Source organism: Paramisgurnus dabryanus, chromosome 12 (assembly GCF_030506205.2).
Source record: "Paramisgurnus dabryanus chromosome 12, PD_genome_1.1, whole genome shotgun sequence".
NCBI classification, from domain to species: domain Eukaryota; kingdom Metazoa; phylum Chordata; class Actinopteri; order Cypriniformes; family Cobitidae; genus Paramisgurnus; species Paramisgurnus dabryanus.
Window position 1 is genome coordinate 11,220,556 of NC_133348.1, and position 25,677 is coordinate 11,246,232.

The 25,677-nt window shown below is 36.7% G+C and overlaps 2 protein-coding genes across 3 annotated transcripts; both read right to left on the reverse strand.

The window, feature by feature from the left end:
- Positions 1 to 185: 185 nt before the first annotated feature.
- fdft1 (farnesyl-diphosphate farnesyltransferase 1) lies at positions 186 to 7,797 on the reverse strand. 2 transcript variants are annotated; one of them, XM_065256457.2, is made up of 8 exons: positions 7,572 to 7,797; positions 5,958 to 6,055; positions 5,322 to 5,505; positions 4,574 to 4,702; positions 4,207 to 4,398; positions 3,620 to 3,796; positions 1,450 to 1,602; positions 186 to 1,218 (listed from the first exon to the last, which is right to left on the reverse strand). In XM_065256457.2, exons 1-8 carry the CDS (start codon positions 7,668 to 7,670, stop codon positions 994 to 996), a joined length of 1,257 nt encoding a protein of 418 aa, XP_065112529.1. In that variant the 5' UTR covers positions 7,671 to 7,797; the 3' UTR covers positions 186 to 993. The 2 variants fall into 2 exon arrangements, with proteins under 2 accessions (XP_065112529.1, XP_065112528.1); XM_065256456.2 differs by lacking the exon at positions 7,572 to 7,797 and having other exon boundaries at positions 5,958 to 6,604.
- Positions 7,798 to 7,946: 149 nt separating this feature from the next.
- Positions 7,947 to 16,741, reverse strand: gata4 (GATA binding protein 4). The gene is made up of 6 exons (XM_065256458.2): positions 15,445 to 16,741; positions 11,762 to 11,928; positions 10,852 to 10,977; positions 10,115 to 10,196; positions 9,841 to 9,965; positions 7,947 to 9,763 (listed from the first exon to the last, which is right to left on the reverse strand). The coding sequence occupies exons 1-6, from the start codon at positions 15,974 to 15,976 to the stop codon at positions 9,647 to 9,649; spliced, it is 1,149 nt and encodes a 382-aa protein (XP_065112530.1). The 5' UTR covers positions 15,977 to 16,741; the 3' UTR covers positions 7,947 to 9,646.
- Positions 16,742 to 25,677: the final 8,936 nt, after the last annotated feature.

The following is a 25,677-nucleotide window of genomic DNA, read 5'->3' on the forward strand; positions in this document are numbered from 1 at the left end:
TCCAACACATCATTACACACTCTGGGGACTTATTAAATAATTGCTTGCTTTGACCTTCTTATGAAATGCCAAAGACAACTTAGCTTGCCTTTGTATGCATCATATCAACGCGATTTACTGAAAATACACTAATGACTACACAGCAACTTGCTAAATATGGAAAATCATACGCTCAAGTCTTATAATATTTGTAAATATATTTATTATTTCTGAATGTATTTATTTACAAATCAGACTCCCACATTACATAGCAAAGCTGAATAAATCATATATACAAAGATCTCACAAGCTTTCCTATATAAAAGCTAAATATTAAGGTCACTTTATCTTCTACAATCTCTCCAAGCAGCCATTTAAACCATTAAATATTTGATTCTGAATTATCCAGAGTTTGACAGACTTTGGGATAATCACATATATGTTATGAAAACATACAATACGAGTCTTTTTAAAAGTCAAACACGCCCATATCACCCTAAAATCAAAAAGTAAAACTTCAGGACACACTTTAGTACTGTAATGAATGTAACAATAAAAATACTACTTGTCCTGAAAAATATCTCTTAAATCTTTTGATTCGGATGCGTTTTGGGCAACTAAATGAACATGAGATGCCTGAGAACTTTCATATGTCGATTACCAACAATCAAACATCGTACAATCCTGAACATTTTAATCCTGCGACCACAGAGTAAAAATCCCTGTTCACATGACAGACTATAATACCGGAATAAGAAATATTCCATGTTTTCATTTTTCTTCCAGCATTTATCACTGAAGTTAAGGATTATTTGTCAGCTAAACAAAACATCCTTAGCAACACAAATACCAGAAATACTTTTCTTTATCCACAATTAGTTTTCTTTTGATTTGAAATTAAGTTATATGTTTTAATGAGGTTTTAAATCCTTCTATAAACCGACCGCACGTGTGACTGACGGACTGCAATACTCGTGCCGCTCTTTATGTCCATACAGTGTGTCAGATGAAAAGTCAATGACCTGGCATGTCTGTGCCCCCTGGTGGTTGCCCTGCTGTGGCATTGAGGTATTGCCAGCTGAGAGCAGCCAACAACATGGCCGCAGAGACATAGATGGGTGAGAGGTGATGCGCCCTCGAGGAGAGCGCTGCCGGAGAAAGACTCTTCTCTCTGATGACGCTCAGGATTTGCAGCGTCTTCTCCCGAGAAGGATCAATTATGGAAACTTTCTGTAGGATCTGTAGGAAGATCATGAAGGATAAGGATTACTGGGGGAAAAGATTATTAACTTGGTCCATCTGTCACGCTACATATTATAGTAAGTGCATTTAAGTTAAGGTTTTGTGCACTCATGACTGTAATTTTTTTGTCTCTCTGTAGTGTATGTGACACGTGCATTACGGTGGTTCAATGTTCGGCTGATATACATAAAAAAATGAATGCACACAAGCATGTATACAGGCACACACCTCCTGACTGTACTGTGCAATGATACTCTGAACGGCACCCATGTTTGTGGCTTGCATCATGAGAGTAACGGCCTGACCCTTTCGGATTTTCACCACGCCCTGAAACACATTAGGGTTGTTGTAGCACGCAGACAGAGTCGCTATCGCCATCACCTGGTAGAAGGAAGAAAACAATCATTTACCAGGGGTTGAACATACAGTAGTTTGTGTCTGAAATAGTCATAAGATACCATGGTACTTGGTGATTTTTCAGTGTCAAGTGGGTTTGCAATACTGGAATTTTTTTTCCAAAATATGCTTTAAAATAAATCAATTAATCTGAATACAATAATACAGCTGAACTCTTAAGTATTCCTAATGAAATGGTTTAATGACAACACTGGACAAATATGCCAAATTCCTGCAAACATGATTTTAAACTTTGAAGATTTACTTTTAGCTTGCAATGTCTGAACTGACAGCAAAGCATCAAAACAAAAACAGGCACTAAGATGAAAATGAAGATGATTACATCTCTATATTGCCATTGATATGCAATGGAAAACATACATTAATCCTCTAACAGATAATGATGCATCTGCTTTTATGAGCTTTGCCATGTTAAGCCCCATAAATTACATGATAGCATTTTAATCTAAAATATTTCGTGTTCAATTGAAGAAAGGAAGTCATGGCATGGCATAAGGGTGACAAATTTCAAATTCGAGAGAAAATATGGTGAAAGATTTAGGATATGGGTGCACCGATATATCGTCCGATGATGCTTGCTGTGAAATGCCGCTACATCCAAAAGCTGTAGTGCATGAAATAGCTGTGAATAATATTGACTGTGTGATTCAATATACAGGGTTCCCACACCTTAGTTAACTTCAAATTCAAGGACCTTTCAAGGACTTTCCAGGTTCAATACCCTCAAATTCAAGGACTAAATGTGGGGACACATTTCAAGTAAGAGCAAGGTTACATCGTGTTACCTTTTAAGATACATTGTTACAGTTCCCTTTCGAGGGAACTCGTGCTGCATCACTGCGGTGACACTTTGGGGACGCCTCCAGGGGTAAGTGTGTCTGAATGTGTATATGAAATTCAACCAATGGTAAGGCTTAACGACAAAGACAGGGTGACGCGGGAGCCAGGAAGTATATCGCTATCTGAAATATTGCCAAAGACAGCGTTACAGGGACGCAGGAAGTATGGCAAGGGAGACGCAGCGTCTCGTTCCCCTCTCAGGGAACATTCACATACAGAAGATATAAGCATTTAAAGTAGCACACCTACATTTTGGGAATTTAGCTTATTCACCGTATCCCCCAGAGTTTGTTAAGTCCATACATATCTTTCTCATCTCCGTGCGTGCTGTAACTCTGTCTGACGCAGCCCCCGCTAGCTTAGCTTAGCACAAAGACTGGAAGTGAATGGCTCCAGCTAGCAAACTGCTCCCAATAAGTGACAAAATAACGCAAACATTTTCTTGTTTATGTGTTGTGATTTGTTTAGTCACACCGTGTACAAATAACAAGCTGATATGAGACACAGCTATCTTTTAACTGTAAACATACTGGGAACTATATTCTCAGAAGGTGAAGCACTGCTACTTGGGTGGAATGATATGTATATGTGGAGTGATATGTATATGTATACAGTTAAAAGATGGCTATCATATGACCTTGTTATTTGTACACGGTGTGACTATACAAATCACAACATATAAATAGGAAAAAAACTTATTGGGAGCAGTTTGCTAGCTGGAGCCATTCACTTCCCGTCTTTGTGCTAAGCTAAGCTAGCGGGGGCTGCGTCAGACAGAGTTACAGCATGCACGGAGATGAGAAAGGTATGGATGGACTTATCTAACTCTGGGGGATACGGTGAATAAGCTAAATTCCCAAAATCTGGGCTTGTTCCTTTAAAGCGAACAGTTTCAAGTTCTTTCAATGACCTGTATCTATGTATGTAGATTTTCAAAAACTTTCCAGGGCCTTGAATCCCCCCCCCCAGATTCACAAACTTTCAAGGATTTCAAGGACTCGTGGAAACCCTGAATATAGTTATCGGCCACGTATTATTAGTGTATATCGGCATTTATCGGTGCACCCCTAGTTTAGGACAAAATGGCAGTATTTGTTAGAAAACAGGGCGTGTGGATCAGGTCAGAGATCTTCCATCATACCTGAGGGATGGCACAGAAGTTAAAGACACTCTGGTTACGAAGGCGGGACAGGTACACAATGACATCAGGGACGTGGCGGAGAGCGTCTGTCACCAGCAGGTTGAGACAGGAAAGGGCGGAGCTTAGGTTCTGAGGTTGGGCAAAATCCTCTAGACGGGATGTGAACTGACTCCAGGCCTGTGACACAAACAGTCAACAATCATTTACATATGCAACCAAAACATGGAGACTCTGATGACAGCATGACAATTTAATGGCATAAACCGGTGTTAAATGTTATAAAACGACACAGATGTGTTCATAAATGTCCAGTGCTGTTTGCATGAATTTCATAATATTAGTATGAATAATAATTGATAGTGGTAGAAGTATGTAACCAATTAAACAGACTAACCAAACATTTCAGTTTGGTCTACGGCTACGCTGCCATTCATTAAATCTATAAAGAAATATATTTAAAACCACTTAAAGCATAAGTCAAAATAGTTTTAAAAAATACAACACTGCAGCACAGGAGTTGAATGCAATGCAGTTTCATATTGCATTTAAGGAAAAATGTTTGTGTGTTTGTTTATATGAAGTTGTACCTCCTGAGGCCAAAAGGCCCGACCATCCTGCTGGTCCTCCAGATAGTCCCTAATGATATTTGTCTTCTGAAGAAACAAACCCATCGAATTGGCCAGTTCTGTGTCACGACCCACCTCGGGATCCTCAAGCTGAGACGCAGAGAAGAGTTGAGACAGCCCGATCCCGACCAGACCCGCCACATAATGACAATACTACAGAAACACAGATTTAAACAGTCACTCATTCATGGTGAAAGGGTTTATAAACTCACTCAATACTACACAGACATTTACAATATTATAACCATTAATTATTATATAGAGAACGTCAAAAATGCATGATCAAACCAACATGTCAAACAAAACGCATCATTGATGTAAAGTTTACCTTGTCCCACTCTTTCATGGAACCAACTTTCTTCTCCAGGAATTCTGCCATCCCAACACCCATCCGGTGACAAATATTCGAGATCACGTCCCGATACTGCAGGCCCAGATTTCTGAACTCCACTGAAATCTGAATAAAGTTAAATCTGTTTATTAACACCCTGGGGAAAACATGGGTGATGTTCGCTTGCGCAAAATTAGGGTTTTGCTATTTAGGTGTTCTTTAAAGGGGACATTTCATAAAACTTTAAGATGTCAAATAAATTGTTGGCGTCCCCAGACTACGTATGTGAAGTTGTAGCTCAAAATATCATATAGATAATTTATTATAACATGTTCAAATTGATACTTTGTAGGTGTGAGCAAAAATGTGCCGCTTTTGGGTGTGTCCTTTAAAATGCAAATGAGCTGATCTCTGCACTAAATGGCAGTGCCGTGGTTGGATGGTGCAGATTAAGGGGTCGTATTATCCTCTTCTGACATCACAAGGGGAGCCAAATTCAATGAACTATTTTTTCACATGCTTACAGAGAATGGTTTACCAAAACTAAGTTACTGGGATGATCTTTTTCACATTTTCTAGGTTAATAGAAGCACTGGGGACCCAATTATAGCACTTAAACATGGAAAAAGTCTGATTTTCATATGATGTCCCTTTTAAAATAAATTCAAAGTTTACTTCATGAATGAATCTGAATCGCAATCCGGTTTATTGAATCATCTGAATAGTTGACCATACACAGACTGACCGTTGGGAAATCCTCCAAAACCCGTCGGTCCTTCTCATTGCTCTCTGTGAAGCACCAGTCTGGCTGGTATAAGAACTTATGGAAGTCATGCAGAAGAGGAACTTTCTTCTCCAATGGGATCGTCATGTCATCTTCCACTGTATCCAGGGCTCGCAGAACCAGATAAAATATACACACCGCATGTCTATCAGCAAGAAATACATTTAATAACTAAATAGATGCACAAAATCTTTTTGCATTTTAAAGAAATATCATATCGGTTTTGGACCTCATGAAGTAACTTTATGTTTTTAAACCTTGGTCTTGGTTCAGGTATAATTTAAATCTATAAACACCTCCCCCCAAAAAAGATATTCGAGTCAATATTGTAAACATAAATCCGTTTCAATGTCATTTATTATATCTGGTTCTTCAAGCTTTAAGGTTGCAAAACAAAACATTGCAAAAAGAAACCAAGCACAGGAATTTGCAAAACAGCTTTAGGGTGACGTTATGGAGACATAAAATGCAAAACAACAATTGCGCATTAAAAATAAATGAACACTAAATTCATGACAACTGTTGCTCGCTCAGTTGCATTGTTGTACAGTAATCAGACAGACAGTTGTTTACAATACGTGGTCACGCCTCTCTTACCGCAACTCTCCATCCAGCGCCTGGATCACAGCCGCGAAGCTCCGACTCGTTTGGTTCAGATACAGGTAACAGGTCCGCAGGGTTTCGCTCATGGAGTCCTGGCAGGAAAAGCACAGATACGTGGGGTGTCGGTGAGTCGTGAGCGGGTGAGGCGGACAGGCCACCAGCCGCCCTTCCTGCGCGCTCCGCCGCCCTCCGCCGGTGAGCACCGAGCGCGGGGAGCCCCGCAGCGAGATCGAGCGTTTGAGGACGGAGAACGACACTGCGCTTTTGCCACACACCCCAGCCATGTGCACATGCAAAATTACAAGTTTGCGCGATGACAGTTCAGCAGTGCGCAGTTTAAAACGTTGAAACTCCTTAAGAAGTCATTGCGTTTGGGGAAGTGGAGCGCATGGACACTGCGAGGCCTTTTTGGGCACAAACGCACAATTTATTTAAGCACACGCAGTAACTTGATGCGTGCGCAGAATTAACGCCATTTTATTGGCTGGGCTTTTAATTCCCCGCCCCGTTTTTATCATAAAAACACACGCATGTTTTTTTTTTCTAAGCGACTACTAAGAAAGTTGGTAAGTATGTACTATCAATCAAACGTTTGGATTAAAACTTTAGAAAACTATTAGGCCATAGTTGTGCAAAATGTTAAAGGCTATTTTTTTATTTCAAGCGTCATGCACATCATATATTGGTAAATGATACATTTAAAAGTTGATTTATTGTTAGTAAACACGCAACTGACATGGTACATGTGGGTTTTTTTGCCAAATAAACAACACTAAAAGCTTGTTCTACTTCAAGCGGGGCTGCAAGAACTGACAGACGATGACGTCAAACTACCGCGAGAGCCAGACAAAAATAGACTTCGTATGATTTTTCTCTAATCATTCTCGCGGTACTTTGACGTCATAAGCCTGTCGGCTCTTGTAGCGCCCCAAGGAAGTCGAACAGTCAAATTTAGCTTTACATTCTGCACGAACATTAATTTATGGCGACATCTAGTGGTACATCTATCTATCTATCTATCTATCTATCTATCTATCTATCTATCTATCTATCTATCTATCTATCTATCTATCTATCTATCTATCTATCTATCTAATAAGTGTCATTATCAGGGTGGATTGGGATTAGCTGTTAAACATGCGCAGAATGATATGTACCCCTGACTGACCCCTCCAGCCGTCAAAGCTTATTATATAAGCCAAATCCATGGGTCTCCTGTCTGTTAAATCTAACCTACTACCCTCTACATATAAGGTAAAGGAACAAATCCACTTCAATCCAAGATTACATCCAATCCAGTGGATGCTGACACTAGTAGCTCATATACGCCATTTTGAAGGGAAAAAAATCATAAATAATGTGTTTATAATGTTAAGATGCTAGAACGCTGTTACGTTACTACTGTAAACACATGCATACAGGAGCTGAAGGGCTGAATGAAAGCTTTGTTACTGTGAAAGATAACTCGCTGTAACCTTTTGAGTCTTTTCTCTATTGAGTCATTTTATGATGAATTATAAAACCTGGCATGCATTATGATATAGCCTATATATGCATGGAAGACATAAGCAAAAGTTTTCAAAAGCGATTCAAAATGAATGTACTTACATAATCCAGCTTTGTCATAACAGAACGAAACCCTCCTATTTTGTATTTAAACAGGTTATATATTTCTTCCGGGTGTCCCAGAGATTTGAGGATGTCCATATTTACAGGTTTATGCGTACAGTGAGAATACACACATTAGAATAAGCGCTAGACTTTCCATTCAAACTGGACGCGACATCGTCCAACCTGCGCACCAAAATCCTCACTCACACGATCGACTGATTCCTCTGATTGGCTGAGACGCCATAGGGTCAGAGCGCAGCCACCAATCGACGACGAAAGCGACTCGTGTGATGCCCCGCCCAGCGACCTATAGGCGGGACTAACAAGTATAGGAGTCGCTCATTGGACCGATCATTGTTGACGTTAGGGGAATTATAAACACCGGCATAAATACGGTAGTAGTGTGACAGATGTAACAAAGACGACGACATTTTTATTTGACACATGCTGATATATTTCATAAAACGATTGATTTTATCTTATATGTTTGTAATGGTTCGTGACAAATTTGAACCAGAAAAGTGACTAATAAGGCAAACTTTTAATATTTTAATTATTAAATTTGTTCATCAAAATGATTGAACACTTACAGATAGGATACATAAAAACCTTTACTGTTATCTTTTAAGGAAAATATAACTTTGAGTGGCAAACAATTGATCTAATGTACAGATATGTTGAGTATCACAATAGATAAACATGGAGTGAATTGTTTTAGATATAGTTAAATACATTACATTACTTCAAAATGTTACAAGCAAAGAATTACATGTCAAATTTATTTTCTTTACAGGCAAATGAGAAAAGCTAACAATGTTTATAAGGGAAATCAACTTTATAGTTAATAAGTAAATTTCTTTTGACTTTTCTTCCTCTTTATTCAAAAAGAAACACTTTAACCTTGGTTACTAATAAATACAAGAAGATAAAATTCAGTTGCAATTATAGAAATTCAGACAGAAGTAAATTTTGTGTGATTAAACATGTTTTAGGGAAGTTACTGCCATGACAGGAAATGCGAGTTTTTTGTTTTGTTGAGGACTCTTGTGCATAGAAGAAAGCAGGTGATGATGAGAGTAGCTTGTTGGTGACCTAATGGTCAGGTAATCTTGGTTGCTATTAGGGATGCATAACGATTAATTGCGACTAATCTATAGCAGAATAAACGTTTTTGCTTGCATCATATGTGTGTGTGTGTGTGTTAACTTTGTATAATAAATGCACACATGTGCATGTACATATTTAAGAAATGTTTACATGTGTATATACATTTGTATATTTACATGTAATTTATATTATATATAAATACTTCATATATTAATATATATTCTTTCTTAAAATTATACATGCATGTGTGCATATACATAATTATTATACACAGTACACACACACACACATATGATGTAAACAAAAACTTTTATTCTGCTATAGATTAATTGCGATCAATCGTTATGCATCCCTAGTTGCTATCACAGTTTTTGCAAACCCCAGACTGTACTTAAAATACAAAAGCATGAGCTAAAATTGATATGAATCAACACATTAAAAACATCTGATGAGCTTCACTGATCATAAGTATGATCAATAATATCAAGTATCTCCCTGCAGATACAGTCTGTAAATCAATTCTTTAGACTTGAAAGATTTATTCATATGCAGCAGGAGTGCTTTGACCTTCTGTGAATGGTCTTTTCAAAGTTTGCAGTTAAGTAGCACCAAACAGAATTGCAAAATGTATTTTTTTTATTCAGATTATGCAAGTACTGCTTCCTGCAGCTGTGCAGCTGTACATCACAATGTCAGCTGGTTGCCATGGTGTTCTGGGTGGTTGCTAGGGCATAGCTAGGTGTTTGCCGTTCTTCTAGGTGGCAGATAGACACAAAGACATTTCCAAAATAATGTTCTCATGATCTACTGTGGGACTGAAGCTTTTAGTTATTTTGCATATTTGAATCCTTGATGACATCATCAAATCTTGAATCCAACACTGCTCCTTCACCACATCATCTCTAGGATTTCTGGCATTAGATGAAGCACTGCTGGTTATGTTAGGAGTTATGTTCATGTCTTAGTTAAGCTAAAATCAGACTGTTCCACGCTTCACTCTTAGGGGTGGAAGATCCACTTGGAGAAAGTTTTAGAGTTGAATTTCCACTTTGGATTCCCATATACATAGGAATCGCAGAGACCTGAAGAGACGAACAGAAACGTTGAGTAAAAGCATCTGATAAATGAATAAATGTAAGTAGGTTGTATGTTCTCTGACCTGTGTGTGCATATTTTGATGTGAGTAGAGAGATAATGTGTCTGGTTCAGTTTTGATTGGTCTTGGTTCTTCTGTGGGGCTGGAGGTCACAGCACTGGACGTCTGACCATCACAGTCAGAAGACCCTTGAAAATAAAGACATTATAATCAGACACTTGGCTGTGAGATTCATTTACATGGTTTAAAAGTCGTCTAAAACCTTTAAAGATATAGAAGAGGTGGATGATGAACTTTCATACAGTGATGTATTTGATGTCTGCGCTTCTGCACTCACCAGATTTGGACTTGTTGATATTTTTGGGTTTGCGTTTGCGAGTCTGAATACCTTCCTTTTTCATAGCAAGAGGACGAGGAACCTGCAAAGATTATCAAGATACACACAGTTTTCTTTATTCTCTGTTTCCCTCTGTCATACAGTTTACAATCTCTCATGTAATTACAATTTTTAAATGTGACCCTGGACCACAAAACTATTCATAAGGGCTAAATTTATTTGAAATACATCATTTGAAAGCTTTAAAAATTCGCTTTTTATTGATGTATGGTTTTTGTTAGGATAGCACAGATACAACTAACTGGAAAATCTGGAATCTAAGGGTGCAAAAAATTGAAATATTTTGAAAATCACCTTTAAAGTTGTCTAAAAGTCCTAAGCAACACATATAACTAATGATAAATACATTTGTGATATATTAAGTGTAGGAAATGTACAAAATATCTTCACGGAAAATGATCTTTACGTCATGCCCTAATCATTTTTGGCATTAAAAATCAATACCCATGCTACTTATGACTGGTCCTGTGGTCCAGGATCACAAATCTATTTTAATGGCCCGACAAAACTACGGATTGATGTTGCCAAAGTGTTCACAGTATTATGCAGAATAACTTAAAAAAAGATCAAAAATAAAAAATATTTAACATAAGTAATTATTAAATTAAGGGAAAGATGAAAAATTAACTATGCCAGTAATGTGTCAATAATAACATTAATAAACATCTCTCTCTTACCCCATGCAGTTTCATGTAGAGACCACAGGCGTTACAGACCGGCTCGCCCTCTGCATTGCGTCTCCACAGTGTTGTTGTGGTTGTGTGACAATTAGTGCAGGACAAACCCACTCGTCTGGTGGCAGACTAATAGAGAAAGACAGAGAAACACAAGACTTTTTTAGGTGTTTCATAGTCTTCCTCCATTGTACGAATACACAGTCTGCTTCAATCACAACAATTACTAAAGTCAACACTGTGACAACTAACCCCAGTTTCCCCAGTAACATGACCAGCTGGGTTACTTTAAAGTAACCCATATATGTTTATATATGACCCAACAATGGGTTAAAACAACCCAGCATTTTAAGTTGAATTAACCCAGCATAGGTTAAAATACCACCCAACGGGTGTGATAAACAAATTACCCATTATAACATGTATCAAATAATTTTTTTTATATTTACTGAAATAAAGTAATAAAATGTCTCAGTGATTAAAGTGATAGTTCACCCAAAAATGAAATTTCTGTCATCATTTTCTCATCGTCATGTTGTTACAAACCTGTATGAATTTCTTTGTTCGGATGAACACAAAAGAAGATATTTTGAGAAATGATGGTATGCATTGACTTTCATAGTAGGAAAAACAAATACGATGGAAGTCAGTGGGTACCGTGCTTACTCATTTATCAAAATTTCTTCTTTATCATTTATCACAATACTTCCATAATATTTGTTTTGTCTTCTATGGAAGCCAATGGATACAATCAGCTGTGTGCTTACCAACATTTATCAAAATATCTTCTTTTGTGTTCATCAAAATAAAAAAAACTCATACAGGTTTAGCACAACATGAGAAAGAGAAAATAATGACAGAAGTTTCATTTTTGGGTAAACTATCCCTTAAAATAGTGTTACTAAAAACCCACCAATCGTCTTTGAGGTTTAATGAGAGGTCGATTTATTCCATTCATTTTGTGGTAGAGTCCACAGGCATTACACAGGTAATGACCCGTCCCATCCCGCCGCCACAGTGGGGTGGACATCGCCCCACAATTCACACACTCACGACCTTCTGCGAAATCATCATACAAATCTGATAGACAAAAAAAAGAAGGGAACTGTTAACACTCTTGTGTGTTTTCTGCTTAAAACAAAACCAGACAACACGCATTTAAATAATCACTCAAGAACACTGCACCAAACATTAGATTTTAATTGTGTTACGTCTGCTTATTTATCACAAGGAAAAATGATGTTAGTATTACCAAAACATCTGAATCTCTTATCAATGAGACCATCTGCTAGAAATAAATAAAATAACAAGGTAACACTGACTTTACAATAGGGTTGTATTTGTTAACATTAGTATATGTCAGCATATTTGTTAATGTTAGTTAATGTCTGTACAATTGTTTATTGTGCATTATGTTAACAGATACAACTTTTGATTTTAAAAGTGTATAAGTAAATTATAAAATTAACATGAACTAAAATGAATAAATACTGTAAAATAATATTGTCAATTGTTAGTTCATGTTAGCTAATGCATTAACTAACAAACAAAAAAATAAAAAAGCAGCTAATATTTCACACCGTATTGATTATTTTAGTGGAACATTTGTCCATTTAGCATCCAAAACTACTTCTGTAGGCTACTTGTTTTTAATTGACTCTATTGCCATTTAAAAAAAATATAATAAAAAAACATTTGAGAATTTCTATTTGTAACTTTTATTTTGCAACCAACATCAAAGCTGACGTGAACGCGCATGCTTGTGGATCAACAGGAGGCGCTGCTCGTCACGTTTCGCAGACGCGCGCGCACACAACTCAAAGCTAATTTGTACAAATGGATTCCTGGCGCTCATTTATCACAGATGGCCCCTGAGGACCCTTAAACCAGAGCACTGGCGATGAATCAACAAGAGAAAATGAGAAAATAATCATTCATCATCTTTCTCAGTTAAATCATGCACGTGCTGAAGCTTTTAAACAACATTGTAGCACTTTAAACAAGCTATTAAAACAGCAGAGTTTACTGACACATTCAAGCATCAGCATCCTCAGTATCATTTATCAACGGAAGCTCTCACAGGAACAAAACCTCATTTGTCTTCATTATATCAAGACCAATAACAGATAAATTAATAAGTTAAAGAGGTTTTGTGTTTGCGGAGAAACTGTGGCCTCATCTCAGGGTTCACAGCAGTTTTAGCCTTGAGATTTCATGAAATGAAACGACAGGAACAGCAAACAAAAGACTGTCAGGCACTCACACAACGAGTCTTCCTCAATTGACAACAAGTCGTTTAACACAATCACTTACAGAGTTAGAGGTCACATAAACACTTACACAACAGACATTTATTACTGTATTGTTAAGACAAACTTTTTGACATTAGAACAATCTTTAGAATTATAATAATGTCTTATTAGTAATATTGTTTAAAAGTCTGATTTTATAACTGTGTGAAATGATTTTATCTCTGCTAAATTATTTAGTTAAACTAATAAAACCACAAACTCAAAAACAAACAAAAACAGAAGTGAACTACAGACAATATGATGCGTATTTTATAAAGGTCTATTTACAATAACAGGCTATTAATAGCGCATGACTGTGACAAAGGTCATCGTTTTTACACAGAGTTCACATTCACGTCTGAATTATTTATATATCAATAGTTTTTTAGCAAACAGAAATTAAATTTACACATTACAGTGTAGAGAAATATAACAAAATCTTGCCCTCAATCATAAATAAATAAATTCAATATAGCCTACGTTTGACAAAACCTATAGACACAAAGTAATCTTAAGAAGTGCACGTATAAAAAAAATTAATGTTGAATTACGCATATAACGAGCTGAATTAGTTAAATTGGATAATTTATGTGTTATGGATATTTTTTAATTATCTGCGGGATTGATCTTTTGATAGCCTATGCAATAATTATTTTAAGCTTGAGTTTTATTAAAAAAATCTAACACGATAATATTTGTAAATCTATCAAGTGTACAATGATGCATTTATTGTTTGTAATTGTCTTAAAAATATAAAAGTAGTAACGTTTGTGTTTTATACAACACTTTATGATATGGATGTAACCTACGTTTTATTAATTAATTACGTGAAACTTGAAACCTTCCGTCCAAACAATTAAATACTTTTTTATCAAATAGGAAATTTATAATCTTATCAATAAAACCGTTTTAAACTTTTGTGGTGCATTTCTATAAAATAATTGATTATCTAAGTACATTTTCTACATTTTAAAATTATGGTAAAAAAAAAGTAAGAAATAATTATGACTTTTCGTTTGTTTGAAGGTTTTGTATTTTAAAATCTTTATTATAGTAATCATAATTTGTTTTTGTGTGAATTTATTTTTCTAATTACATGCTGCAGAAGATTTTTGTTTTTTTCCTAAAACATTTCACTTAATTACCCTTGCAATATAACCAAGCACATTTTGTTAATCTTTCAGATAATTGACTACTCGTTTAGCTAAAACACATTTTACAAATTTATAAAGCGTGTTTACTTAAGAACTTAATTATATGCAATAGTTAAAAACGCAAAACCATAATAAACGTATTATTAAATTTAATGATTACAAGACAATTATTAATCTGTACATGCAACATATGCGTGCATTATAGTTAATCTCTGTCTAAGGTCATAATTTCACAATTTAATCATGGTTTTGTGACAAACTTTTGTCTGTAGAGACTCTGATAAACGCTAATCTATAACATACTTAATCATTATAAGATGTTGAATGAGCAGGCAAACACAGAGTTAACCTTAATGAATAAACTCATGTAAGAACAAACAATATCGATACAGAGAGTCAACGTTTTCAAATAACCTATGTAAATCCTGAACAAACCTCGATAGACATCAGGCCCAAATGACCATCAACTTCTCATTTCAACCTTCATATCAAACCGCAAATATTGAGATTAAAAATGAGATTATTTTGACACTAACATTATACTTTATGTGGTGGTTTCTCGGACAGGGATTAGCTTAAGACAGGACTAGACTTGTTTAATTATGAAATATAACTAGTTTTAACAAACATGCCTTACTAAATCATTACTTGCGTGCATTTTGATGCAAAACAAAGGACACTAATATATTTTAAGATATGTCAGAAGTTGTTTTCAGTTTGGACAGCTCTTACATTTATTTACTTACATTTTAGTGGGCTTAAAGGCTGATGTAGCCTATATTTAATATATATATATTACTTTTCAAAAATTGTCAGGTGGATTCGGCAATATGAAATATTTTGAATTGTACATAGATATCAAAACATATATATAATATATATAATGTATATGTAATATATTAAAACATTCCTAATTCCAGACATCAAATTCCTGTTTATTGAGTGTTTTCTCTGTACTGTTGTATTATAAATTCTGGATCCTCACCAGTTTTTTTTGGGAAAATGGATCAGTATGATCGAATATGAAACACTTTAAATTATAAAACTTTTTTTAAAATCGTTAAAAGTAAGAAATTGGTTAGTATTTAGCTATGCAAAAACAAAACGTCACCACAAAAGAGTAGGCCTATAGAAGACAAATAAATTCTCACCTAAATTCGGGTGTCTCGTGGCATTGGCCGGTCCGCCGGTTTGCAGGCTATGCAGCACGGAGCTGTCGAAATGCGACGCCGCCCAGGTGCCTCCAATGTTCGTGCTCACGTAGGCCGGGTACCCGCCGTGATACGAGCCACTCAATCCCCGGGACCCATAATGCTCCCGCCCGTTACTGGAGATGTTCAACGGACTCGGGTAGGTGGTTGTCTCCCGGGTTGCTGCGACCCCGGAGGTCAACGGAGGGCTCGTAGAAAAGGTAAACCTGGACACCTGGGACTGATGGTGCCCACTGGGAGAGTTATAAGAGGTTACAGAATCCACGCCCGGCTGTGTCCAAGCCGCGTGCCCGGACACGGGGCTGCTCTGTTGGGACGTCTGGAGGTATGGCAGGGCCGGAATCATCGGGGTCACCCGGGTGGTGGGAACATAGACCGGTGAAGTTGCCGCCGATGCGGCATTATGAAGAAAACCGGGATCGTAAGACGCGGGCCCATGGGTTGTGGACATCGCTACACCTTGATACATCATCCACAGGTGAGTGTTCACCCCGATTATTCCACTGTTGGCTGTCGGGTGTTAGGACCGGGACATTGGTGTTCAATATAATCCGAACAGATCTCACCGGGGTGACCTTTGCCTCGTGCCGGTGGAGAGCATTTCTGCCTCACCTAACCCACTAAAGCGAACAGAAGACAACAGTGAGGATGAATATGAGTGTGGTTGATCTCTCTCAGCACTCCTCCCAGTCTCTCTCTCTCTCTCTCTCCGCCTCCAAAGCGCATATAATTCCCGACAAGTTCAACGACCTGTTATAAAAGTATTTTGAATCACTGTAAATAATAAATGTTGTAAAAGGGTTATTCGCAGCTATTCCATAAAATAAATATTTTTTGTCCTCAAAATAAATGTTCCGTCAAAGGTTCTTAAAAGACCTACTTAACATTATTTTCATCGTTTGTTAAACTTTTTTCTATAACACAAACATTTATAGAAATCTTTCAAAAACCTTCATTTTAAATGAAATGTTATATCGCAGGTATATACATTTTCACTTATACAGTAATGTGCAAAAGTCTTAGGTCACCACCATCAGACTTGTTGTTTTAGAAGTTTTAATGTCCATTCATATTAATTTTTTCAATCTGTTTTATTAAGATGCAAACAGAAAATACAGGAAATATCTACAAAAAATAAAACTTTCAGGACTAAATGTCTTCTTTAGGTATCGTCGGTGACCTCTATAGGCACTAAACTCACCTTGAGCGTTTTTTGAGCAGAATGAAGTAAAAAGACTAATTTCTTTAAAATGAGAAATTAGAATTTAATTTTATTTAGGTTTAAGAGATCCTGCAGTTTCCTGTTACTGCTCAAGTGGAAGGGGAGTTTACCCTAAAAACTTGACACTTCAGTTTACATTTTTTTACAGTTTTAATACTATAGGCTTATACACATTTCCTGTGTTTTCTAAATGTATTCTATATTAAAGAGACTGAAAAAACATTATATAACATTGCAAAAACAACACATCTAATTGTGGCATGGTGGCCTGAGACTTTTGCACAGTACTGTACATACAACAATTTTATAGTAAGCCTAATTACCTAACAGTTTTATGTTAAATATAAACAACGTAAATGACGACAACTCATTTGCGCACAATTTTCTCCTCTTACGAATAAAAAATATCCCCAGTATCAACACTTGCTAAAATAAAAAATCGGATTCAAAATGGCTTTATAAACAAAACGAAAAAAAACCCCGAAAAAAATAAATAAAATAAAGTTAAGACAAATTTTCGTCTTATCAAAGCTAATAGTTTATCTTCACAGAGCAGAATAACGAAAACATGTTTAACATTTGTGTAAAATCTGTTACATAAATTACCAATTAAATCTGTTTTCATGTTTACTTCGTTATAAGAAATAACATTTAATTTATTAATAATATTAATAATATACACATAGGCTAACTTATGACTACATTTTAATTAATTGCTTAATGATTATTATTATTATTACTATTAAGTTAAGTTGTTTGTGTGAACGACAGAAAGAAATGTATCAATTACTGACGTCACTCGCGTCCTCATCTCTGACTGGCGGAAGTCTCGCGGCTCATGCACATTTATAAACCTGACATTGCTATAAACAAACGTGCATCCATTTTCCAATATATGTTCTCAAATCTAAACCGTATTCACATGAAACATCTCACATCCTTAGAAATTAACAAGAATTACACCTTCACTATTACATTTGACTATCCATATTATCTGATGGGGTAAAGAAAACACACATTCAAATCTCTGTGGATATTCTTGTGTGCTTCTGAGATTTTTCTGTAGTTTGCTTCACTGTGATCATGACAGGATACAGTTAATCCGGTCATCAGGTTCTGGAATCACAGATCTCCTGATCGCTCTGGGTTTCCTTATCGACTCTGTCTCTTTAATGCTGGACTCCTGCTGTCCAGCAACTCTATAAAACCAGATGAGATCAGACCATGACCGCAGGATTCACTGTGATAACCACACAGGTTTGATAAAACCGGCCCCTGCAAATCTCTTTCACAACACAGTCAAGACATTTAAGAGCAGTCTGGATGCCCTTTACCAGTGGTTGGAGATTTTATAGATTATTTAAGTTGGCAGTTTGATGAGCATGAAGGTTGTTGGTGGTTGTGAGGTTATTTTGACTGCTGATGAGTGTCAACAAAGTGAACAGCAAGCAAGCTAAAAGATTGCCAAAAAAGCAGCAAATATGGCATGACAACCATTTGTGTTATGACTAACCAAGCTTAAGCTTTATTTGTTTTATAAGTGCAAAACTGCATTCGATCTTTTGTCTGTAAGTGTTGCTCCCTCCTTTAATTTCCCATTTGATTTTGTTTCTCATGTCTGAAGAATAAAATGATAAATGAGTTATGTGTCAAAGTTTAACAATCGCCAACTCTAAATCACAATGTCTGTTATTTTTTGTCTTTATATATATTTTTGAATGCACTTTATTTTTTATGTGTGACGTGTAAATAGTCCGAATGTCGGCTCATACACGGCAGGGTAACTGGTTCAGGGCTCGGCCGTTGTCAGTGCGAGTATGAATGAGGTGTTTGGTGATAAAGAAGAGCAGATGCGATAGCGAGGACAGCCGAGACTGTGTGTGTTTTGGAATCGTGAACGTGTCAAAAAGGCAAATCAAGATGAAGGAATGCAATAGTTCAAGGCAAACCAATAAGTACGTTAACATCACTCCAAAAGACTAGTAAGCAGCCTGCAACTAAAGTATTTGATTCAGTTTTGGCCCACGTTGATGTTACCAGGCCTATGAAAGCAGGAGACAGAAAGGCAAATCTTTTTTGTCCCCACATATTCATTTACCTCCCTCTTTGATGGATGCATGTCCTCGTGTGGCTCTGTGGAGACACTTGGGCTCAAGGGGGGTCGGTGGCCCCTGGAGGCCCCATGTGGCCCCTCTTCCTCTGGGCCACAGCGCAGCCAGACCCCCTGTCTCCAGGAAGAGCATTTCAAATAGCATCTGCCGGAGAATCAGACAAAAACACGGTCAGAACGAGACCTGGATGCAGAAGGGCATAACCTGAGAAATAAGGAAACAACGGAGGTACACAATTACACACACAAATACGTGCAATCACATCCACTTTAAATGCACAGGAAACAATTTTTCATTTTGTATCAACCCCATCTCAGATGTTTCTTATGAAATGATTGTATTTGCCATTGCTCAGATCATTGAGCCCTTAAAGACTTCGATAAGAAATATCAGATTTGTATCATTCTGGCAAATCTGAAAATACAGATTATAATCCATTAATCCTCTGCAATCATGTCACACTTCGCAATGAGGCGATGTACATCACGACGGAGAGCGGTGATCAAACACACACACACATACAGGTCAACAAGACTGCGAGCTCAGGTCTGTCTATAGACACTCACAAGCGTCTCTGTTAGACTGATTTTGATAGGATTGGCTCAGTGAGATAACACGCTGTCCAGATAAGAGCAGAGAATGTGCTGGAGAGAGATGGTCAAACACAGAGCATTGATCACACTTAATTTCATCACATACAAACATATCAGTCTGAGATGCCTACAAACAAAGATCATTGCGTCCGCAGCATGCAGGAGATATTCAGTGCAGCGATGCATGCCAGCATTTCTGAACTGTTTGAGGCAGATGAAGGGGAGAAAAGAAATGGCTGTCATAACCAAAGAGCATTCTTGAAAAGCACCCATTAAGCAATCACCGTCATTTGACTGTCTAGGTATAGACACAATACAGTCTGGTTAAATTAACTTAAATTTGGTTATATGTCGTTTTGGACAAATTATTTTCTGATATTCCTTCATTTAAACAGTTATCACTGTAGGCGTTTGGTTTCATTTATTTATTAGATGTCTTTAAAAGGGGTCATAGCATGAAAATCAGACTTTTTTCATGTTTAAGTGCTATAATTGGGTCCCCAATGCTTCTATCAACCAAAAAAACTTGGGAAAAAAACAATGCAGTAACTTTGTTTGGGTAAGCCATTCTTGTCAAGCATGTGAAAAATTAGGTCAGTCACATTTCGCCTGTTTTGTGAGGTAGCAAGGCCAATTACAATAAAACCGGCCCTTAATCTGCACTATCTAACCACAGCACTGCCATTTAGTTCAGAGAGAGAAAAAAAGAAAGAAAAATACTTGACAGCACAATTGAGTTTCAATTACACCAAACCACCATCATTGTGATCAGTGTTTGCATTTCGTCAGCTCATTTGCATTTTAAAGGAATAGGCTCAGGCCTATAAAGTGGCAATTTTAACACGCTATAATTAATTATCTGTGGGGTATTTTAAGCTTAAACTTCACATTCACACTCTAGAGACACCAAATAATTATTTTACATCTTTAAAAAAATAAAATTGTAAACGTAAAATTGCTTGCTGGGAACCAGCAATTCATTTTTAATTGTATTGGAGGAATATGCTTTGTGCAATATCTTTACATATACACAAATTGTATCTCCTACAGCAATGAGAAGAGATGAAGAGTAAATATATTGATTCAGTATATTCAATGTTTCTCCTATAAGTAGTGTGTTTTTTGTTTTTAATTTTAGGAGAAACAGTGAAGGCTGCAAACTATTAAGTCTCATAAGCTAAGAAAGAGCAACCAATGAATGTGAAAGGGTTTGTTGTAAGATTTACGCTGTTTAATTGGTTTGAGGATTTGTTTAGGTGAAGGTTTACTGTGTTTGTGTTGTTGTTGGGCTGTGTGTTTGTGGATTAATGCTCTCTTTGAGTTAGATTGGGTTAGGATTATACACACACACACGTACGCACACACAATCAGCTTTCAGCGTCATCACACCTTGCAACAGAAAACTCATACAACTTCAACTTCTATGATCATTGTATTACATTGTATTGTAATTTATTTACTGTATACTAAACCAGTTACTGTAATACTGAACTGATTCTCACCAATCAGGGTTATTACAAAGTAAAACAAATAAATACCAAACAAATTGCATAAATAAATAAACGAGAAGAATACAATAAGAAGTGAAATAATCAGGTACATTACACACTCTTAACCCAAATATTGTCTTTGATTAAACAATAAAGTAAACATCACTTAATATTTTGTGTTTTGAAGCCAAAGCTTAAAAAAGTTTAGTTGATTTAACTTTTAAGCGTACAAAATCCATTAAACTAAAACATTCAATTAAACTGAACTTAAAATTCTAAGTTCATGTTGTGAGGAATACCCATAATATGAATATTTTCATTATTTTCTGCTTTTTCACAGAATAAAAACTGATAAAAACTTTCACTACTTAAATATTTGTTAATGTCATATAGGTTTAAGCTTTTATATTATTGGTGTTGTTTTGTTGTAAATTATAATTTTGTAAAGTTACTGTTCAGGTGATCAGTGTTTTTCCGTACATGAACCCTGTTCAGAACATTTTATTGTATTTCTCTCCACAGTACTGACAATGTATGTCAAAAACACAGTTTTTTGTGTGTTTTTGTTTAGAATCACGTTTATTCAATGATTGAGTTAAAGTCAGTCATGAATTTTGTGTTATAATACCATTTATAACACCACAATGAATATTAAGTAGTAAAAACTAAAGTTATGTAGTGCAATGTGTTTCCTCGCAAATTTCTAGTAATGTCAACTAATCCAGGTTAAGTGAAGAAATTAAAACATTAAGTCTATTCAACTTTAAATTGTTGTTAGAACAGCTTATATGTTTAAGTAAGTTTTACTCAAGTTGTTAAGTAATCATTACTTAATTTTGTTAGGGCAACAAGTTTGCTTAATTTTTTAAGTAAACTCAACTTATCCATGCTCACAGTGCAGAAATGGCAATTTGGGAAAAAATCATGCTATAACACACAAAATATTAATGACTTCTCCCAAAACAGTCTTCATTTCCTTTATGCAATTTTTTCTTTTGTAAAATTTGATATTTTTCTATTGATTTTGAGTTGAAATTGTCCAGGTCCATTTTGGTTGTTTCATTGCACGTGTTTAATTACAGAAAACATAGAAATAAATGAAACAAGGTGGAAGGGTACAGAGTAAGGGAGAGGGGAAAAATTAGATGTACAAAAAGAAGTAGAGAGAGAGAGAGAGAGAGAGAGAGAGAGAGAGAGAGAGAGAGAGAGAGAGAGAGAGAGAGAGAGAGAGAGAGAGAGAGAGAGAGAGAGAGAGAGAGAGAGAGAGAGAGAGAGAGAGAGAGAGAGAGAGAGAGAGAGAGAGAGAGAGAGAGAGAGAGAGAGAGAGAGAGAGAGAGAGAGGTGGAGATCCCAGAAAGCTTAGATAAGAAGAACAAAGTCCAGCAGTCGAGCAAATACTGAACCTGTGGCCAAAAGTGCTGCTGATAAGAACAAGCACACACACACACACACACACACACACACACACACACACACACACACACACACACACACACACACACACACACACGCACCTTTAGCTACACAAACACACACATTCTCTCACTACAGGTTTGAATCATCTTAATACTTATGATGTTTACACCTCTAATGTCATACAAATAACTTCAATTTCTGTAGTTTGTCTACATTCTGAGGTTCATGATCACAATAACACAGAGAACGACACGCACAACAACACAACAGGTTTAGAAGAGAAAGTAGAGGACAGGAGAGGCAGAAGGTCAAGAAGATATTTATTGCTGTTATTAGCACTATCAGAGGTGCGCCACGTTCTGCCATTTTTATGGTTTTGTGCTAATAGTGACAGCCCATCCTCATGACCTCTGACCAACTGCTGTTAAACACAACTAATAAAGTTGTCTAAAAATTGATGTGTTGTGACCGTATATCCATAAAATGGTTCAAAATGTTAAGACTATGAGATGCTGAATTTTGATATGACCCTCGTGACGTAATATTTTATTGATTCAAAGATAATCGGTCATATGTCTTTGGGGGAACGTTGGTCTTTGCACGTTTTCTTAAAACAGTGCACATCAAAGAGGAATCCCTCGAAGAGTTCCCTCTAAAACTTGGAGGTAATAATGAGTCAATTACTGACAAGCGTACAGTAAAAGTGTAGAGTTATAAAACGATTATGTATATTACAGACAGATCATTTGATTTTGGAAAAGGTTCATATTAAAACTAGGTTTGCAGATGCAAATCTGAGCAATTTATGAAACTCTTAGGGGTCGATCACACAGAGCGCGTTTATGGCAGTGGCAGGTGCCTTCTTTGAATGGTTTTCTATGGGCAATGAGTGTTATGCACTGAAAAAATTATTCATAAATTTTTTTATGGTAAGTGGTCGCAATCAATTTATTTAAGCTACATTTAAAAAAAAAAAAAAACACTTTTTTTGAATGTAGTTTAAATAAATTGAATGCAACCACTCCCCCCCAGGGCATTGCGAATGATGCAAATAGAGCGACGTGATTGCCGCGAAGACACGTTTTATGCTGCGTACACACCAAGCGCGGGGCATCGTGTTACTCACTCTAGATTACTCGTGGGATTTAACTTTGTGCCACGCAAATTTTTCTCTCGAGTTGAATATTTTCAACTTGGGCGAAGACGTGTTTGAGGCGAATAGCGCGTGTTTTCGCGGTAAACGCGCCGGCCATATCGCGTCATTGGCATCGCCCCTGATCGCGTCTTTGCATTGACTTTGTATTTAAGCTACTAGCGCAAATCTTGAACTCGTGTCTGGTGTAAACCCACAGTTAGGTGAATTGCACGTTTTCGCAGCAATTGCACCGCCCTATTCACATCATTCAAATTGCCTCAAGTAGAAAAACTAAAGCGAAAAATTCATGAAATGAAGTTAAATCCCGAGATTAATCTAGAGCGAGGAACACTGTAAAAAAATTCCGTAGAAACTGCAGCTGGGTTGCCGGTAATTTACCGTAGATTTAATTTTATGTTTTTTACTGGCAACATTTTGTTCAAAGTTAAATGAACATTAAACATTTACAAGTCTTTGTCTTTACAGAGTAAAACTAGAAAAACAGCATCAAGCAAAACATTCTGGGAAACAAAATCTGAAGCAAAAAACAGAAAAAGGTTGATGATGATTTCTGGTTCCCAGAATGCTTTGCATGAGGCTGTTATTGTATAGTTTTATTCTGTAAAGATAAAGACTTGTTAATACTTAAAATTTATTTAACTTTTAACAAACTCTTGCCAGTAAATAACATAAATGTAAATCTACGGTAAATTACCGGCAACCCAGCTGCAATAACATTGCAATTTCTACGGATTTTTTTTACAGTGAACGCTATGCTTGCGTTTGGTGTGCATTATGCCACTGTTTATTCACACCAAACGCTCGCGTTTTGCCCGAAGGAGCGTTCTGAGCGAAAAAGTGCCTGACGTTATTCACTTTTTTTCTATTGTCCAATCAAATTAGGGGAGAAGTTTCGGTTGTTCCAAACAACTGTTAACGGCAAACCAAAGTTTCAAGAGCACACAAGCTTCAATATTTGATTGACAGGACAGCTTCCTCAGTGGGTGCCTAGCAACATAAAACACATTTGGTGTGATCAACCCCTTATAGCCTATCTAAAAAAATCTGTTTAAATAGGGCACAATGTACTAAAGTATTAATATGAAGGAATTTTCTGTAATGTTTTATTTTACAGCTCTTTTACCTGTATTTGGATTTTTGCATTTCATTATGTTGTTGAGTTTAGGGCTGTCACAATGGTTAAATAATCATCCCATCGCAATTGTTTGACCTCATCGTGATGATTTCAGATCACCACAATGATTGCACATCTCTTTAAAAAACACAAGGGGGAGCTGCAGAGACAGTATCAGATGGCGCCTCTTAACTGACAGTGTAATGCGATACATTGCAAAGCCATTTAATACAGTGGAAAAAACAGCATTTAATCAAATGCTGCAAAACTTTGATAAGCAGTACAAACTGCCAGGTAAAACATACATTTCCAAAACATAAATTTTAAATTTAGGGAAGTGAAGGATGCTATTCTTAAGGATTCTGTAAGGAATTGATTTTTTTAAGCCACTACTGACATAAGACAAAAAATGTAATTTAAATAATCACAACAATGAGTAAAAATTATTTCATGAACAAACAAAAAATGTATGAGAATTAAATATCAAAGCATTAAAACAATTAATCGTCATAACCGTCACAATTTATTAGACGTGACAGACCTAGTTGAGTTGTGTTAAAACACATGCACGCACACAAAAAAATAAAAAAAGTCTGAATTCAGCAGGTCATACAATACGTGACGAAATTTTGGTTTTCACAGAGTATCTGTGTATTTGAAAAGCTCTCACACGTGCGCTCACACACATAAACAGGCTTCAGCTATCAGGCCTTCCAACATACATGTCACAATAGCACTCATTCAGGACAGGACGGACTTTTGAAGGATTCTCTGGGACAATAGAGCCCCACAGTCTCAGCTCTTATCAGTCTGAACTGTTATCGAGAGCTGTCTCTGTTAGTCTTAACCCCCCATCACCCCACCCCGCACTGCCGGACCCCGTTATCAGGTCCGGCTGACGTCAGGGCTCCTGGGCGGACAGACCCTGATAGTGCCGGGCCCAGCTGAACTGTGGGAATCCAAACCAACTACAAAGTGCTTAGTGAACAGAACCGACACAGATTCAACCAATATCTGCTCTCGAAAAGGAACAATAAAGGCAAAGATTTGACGTCATACGAGTCCTCTTTA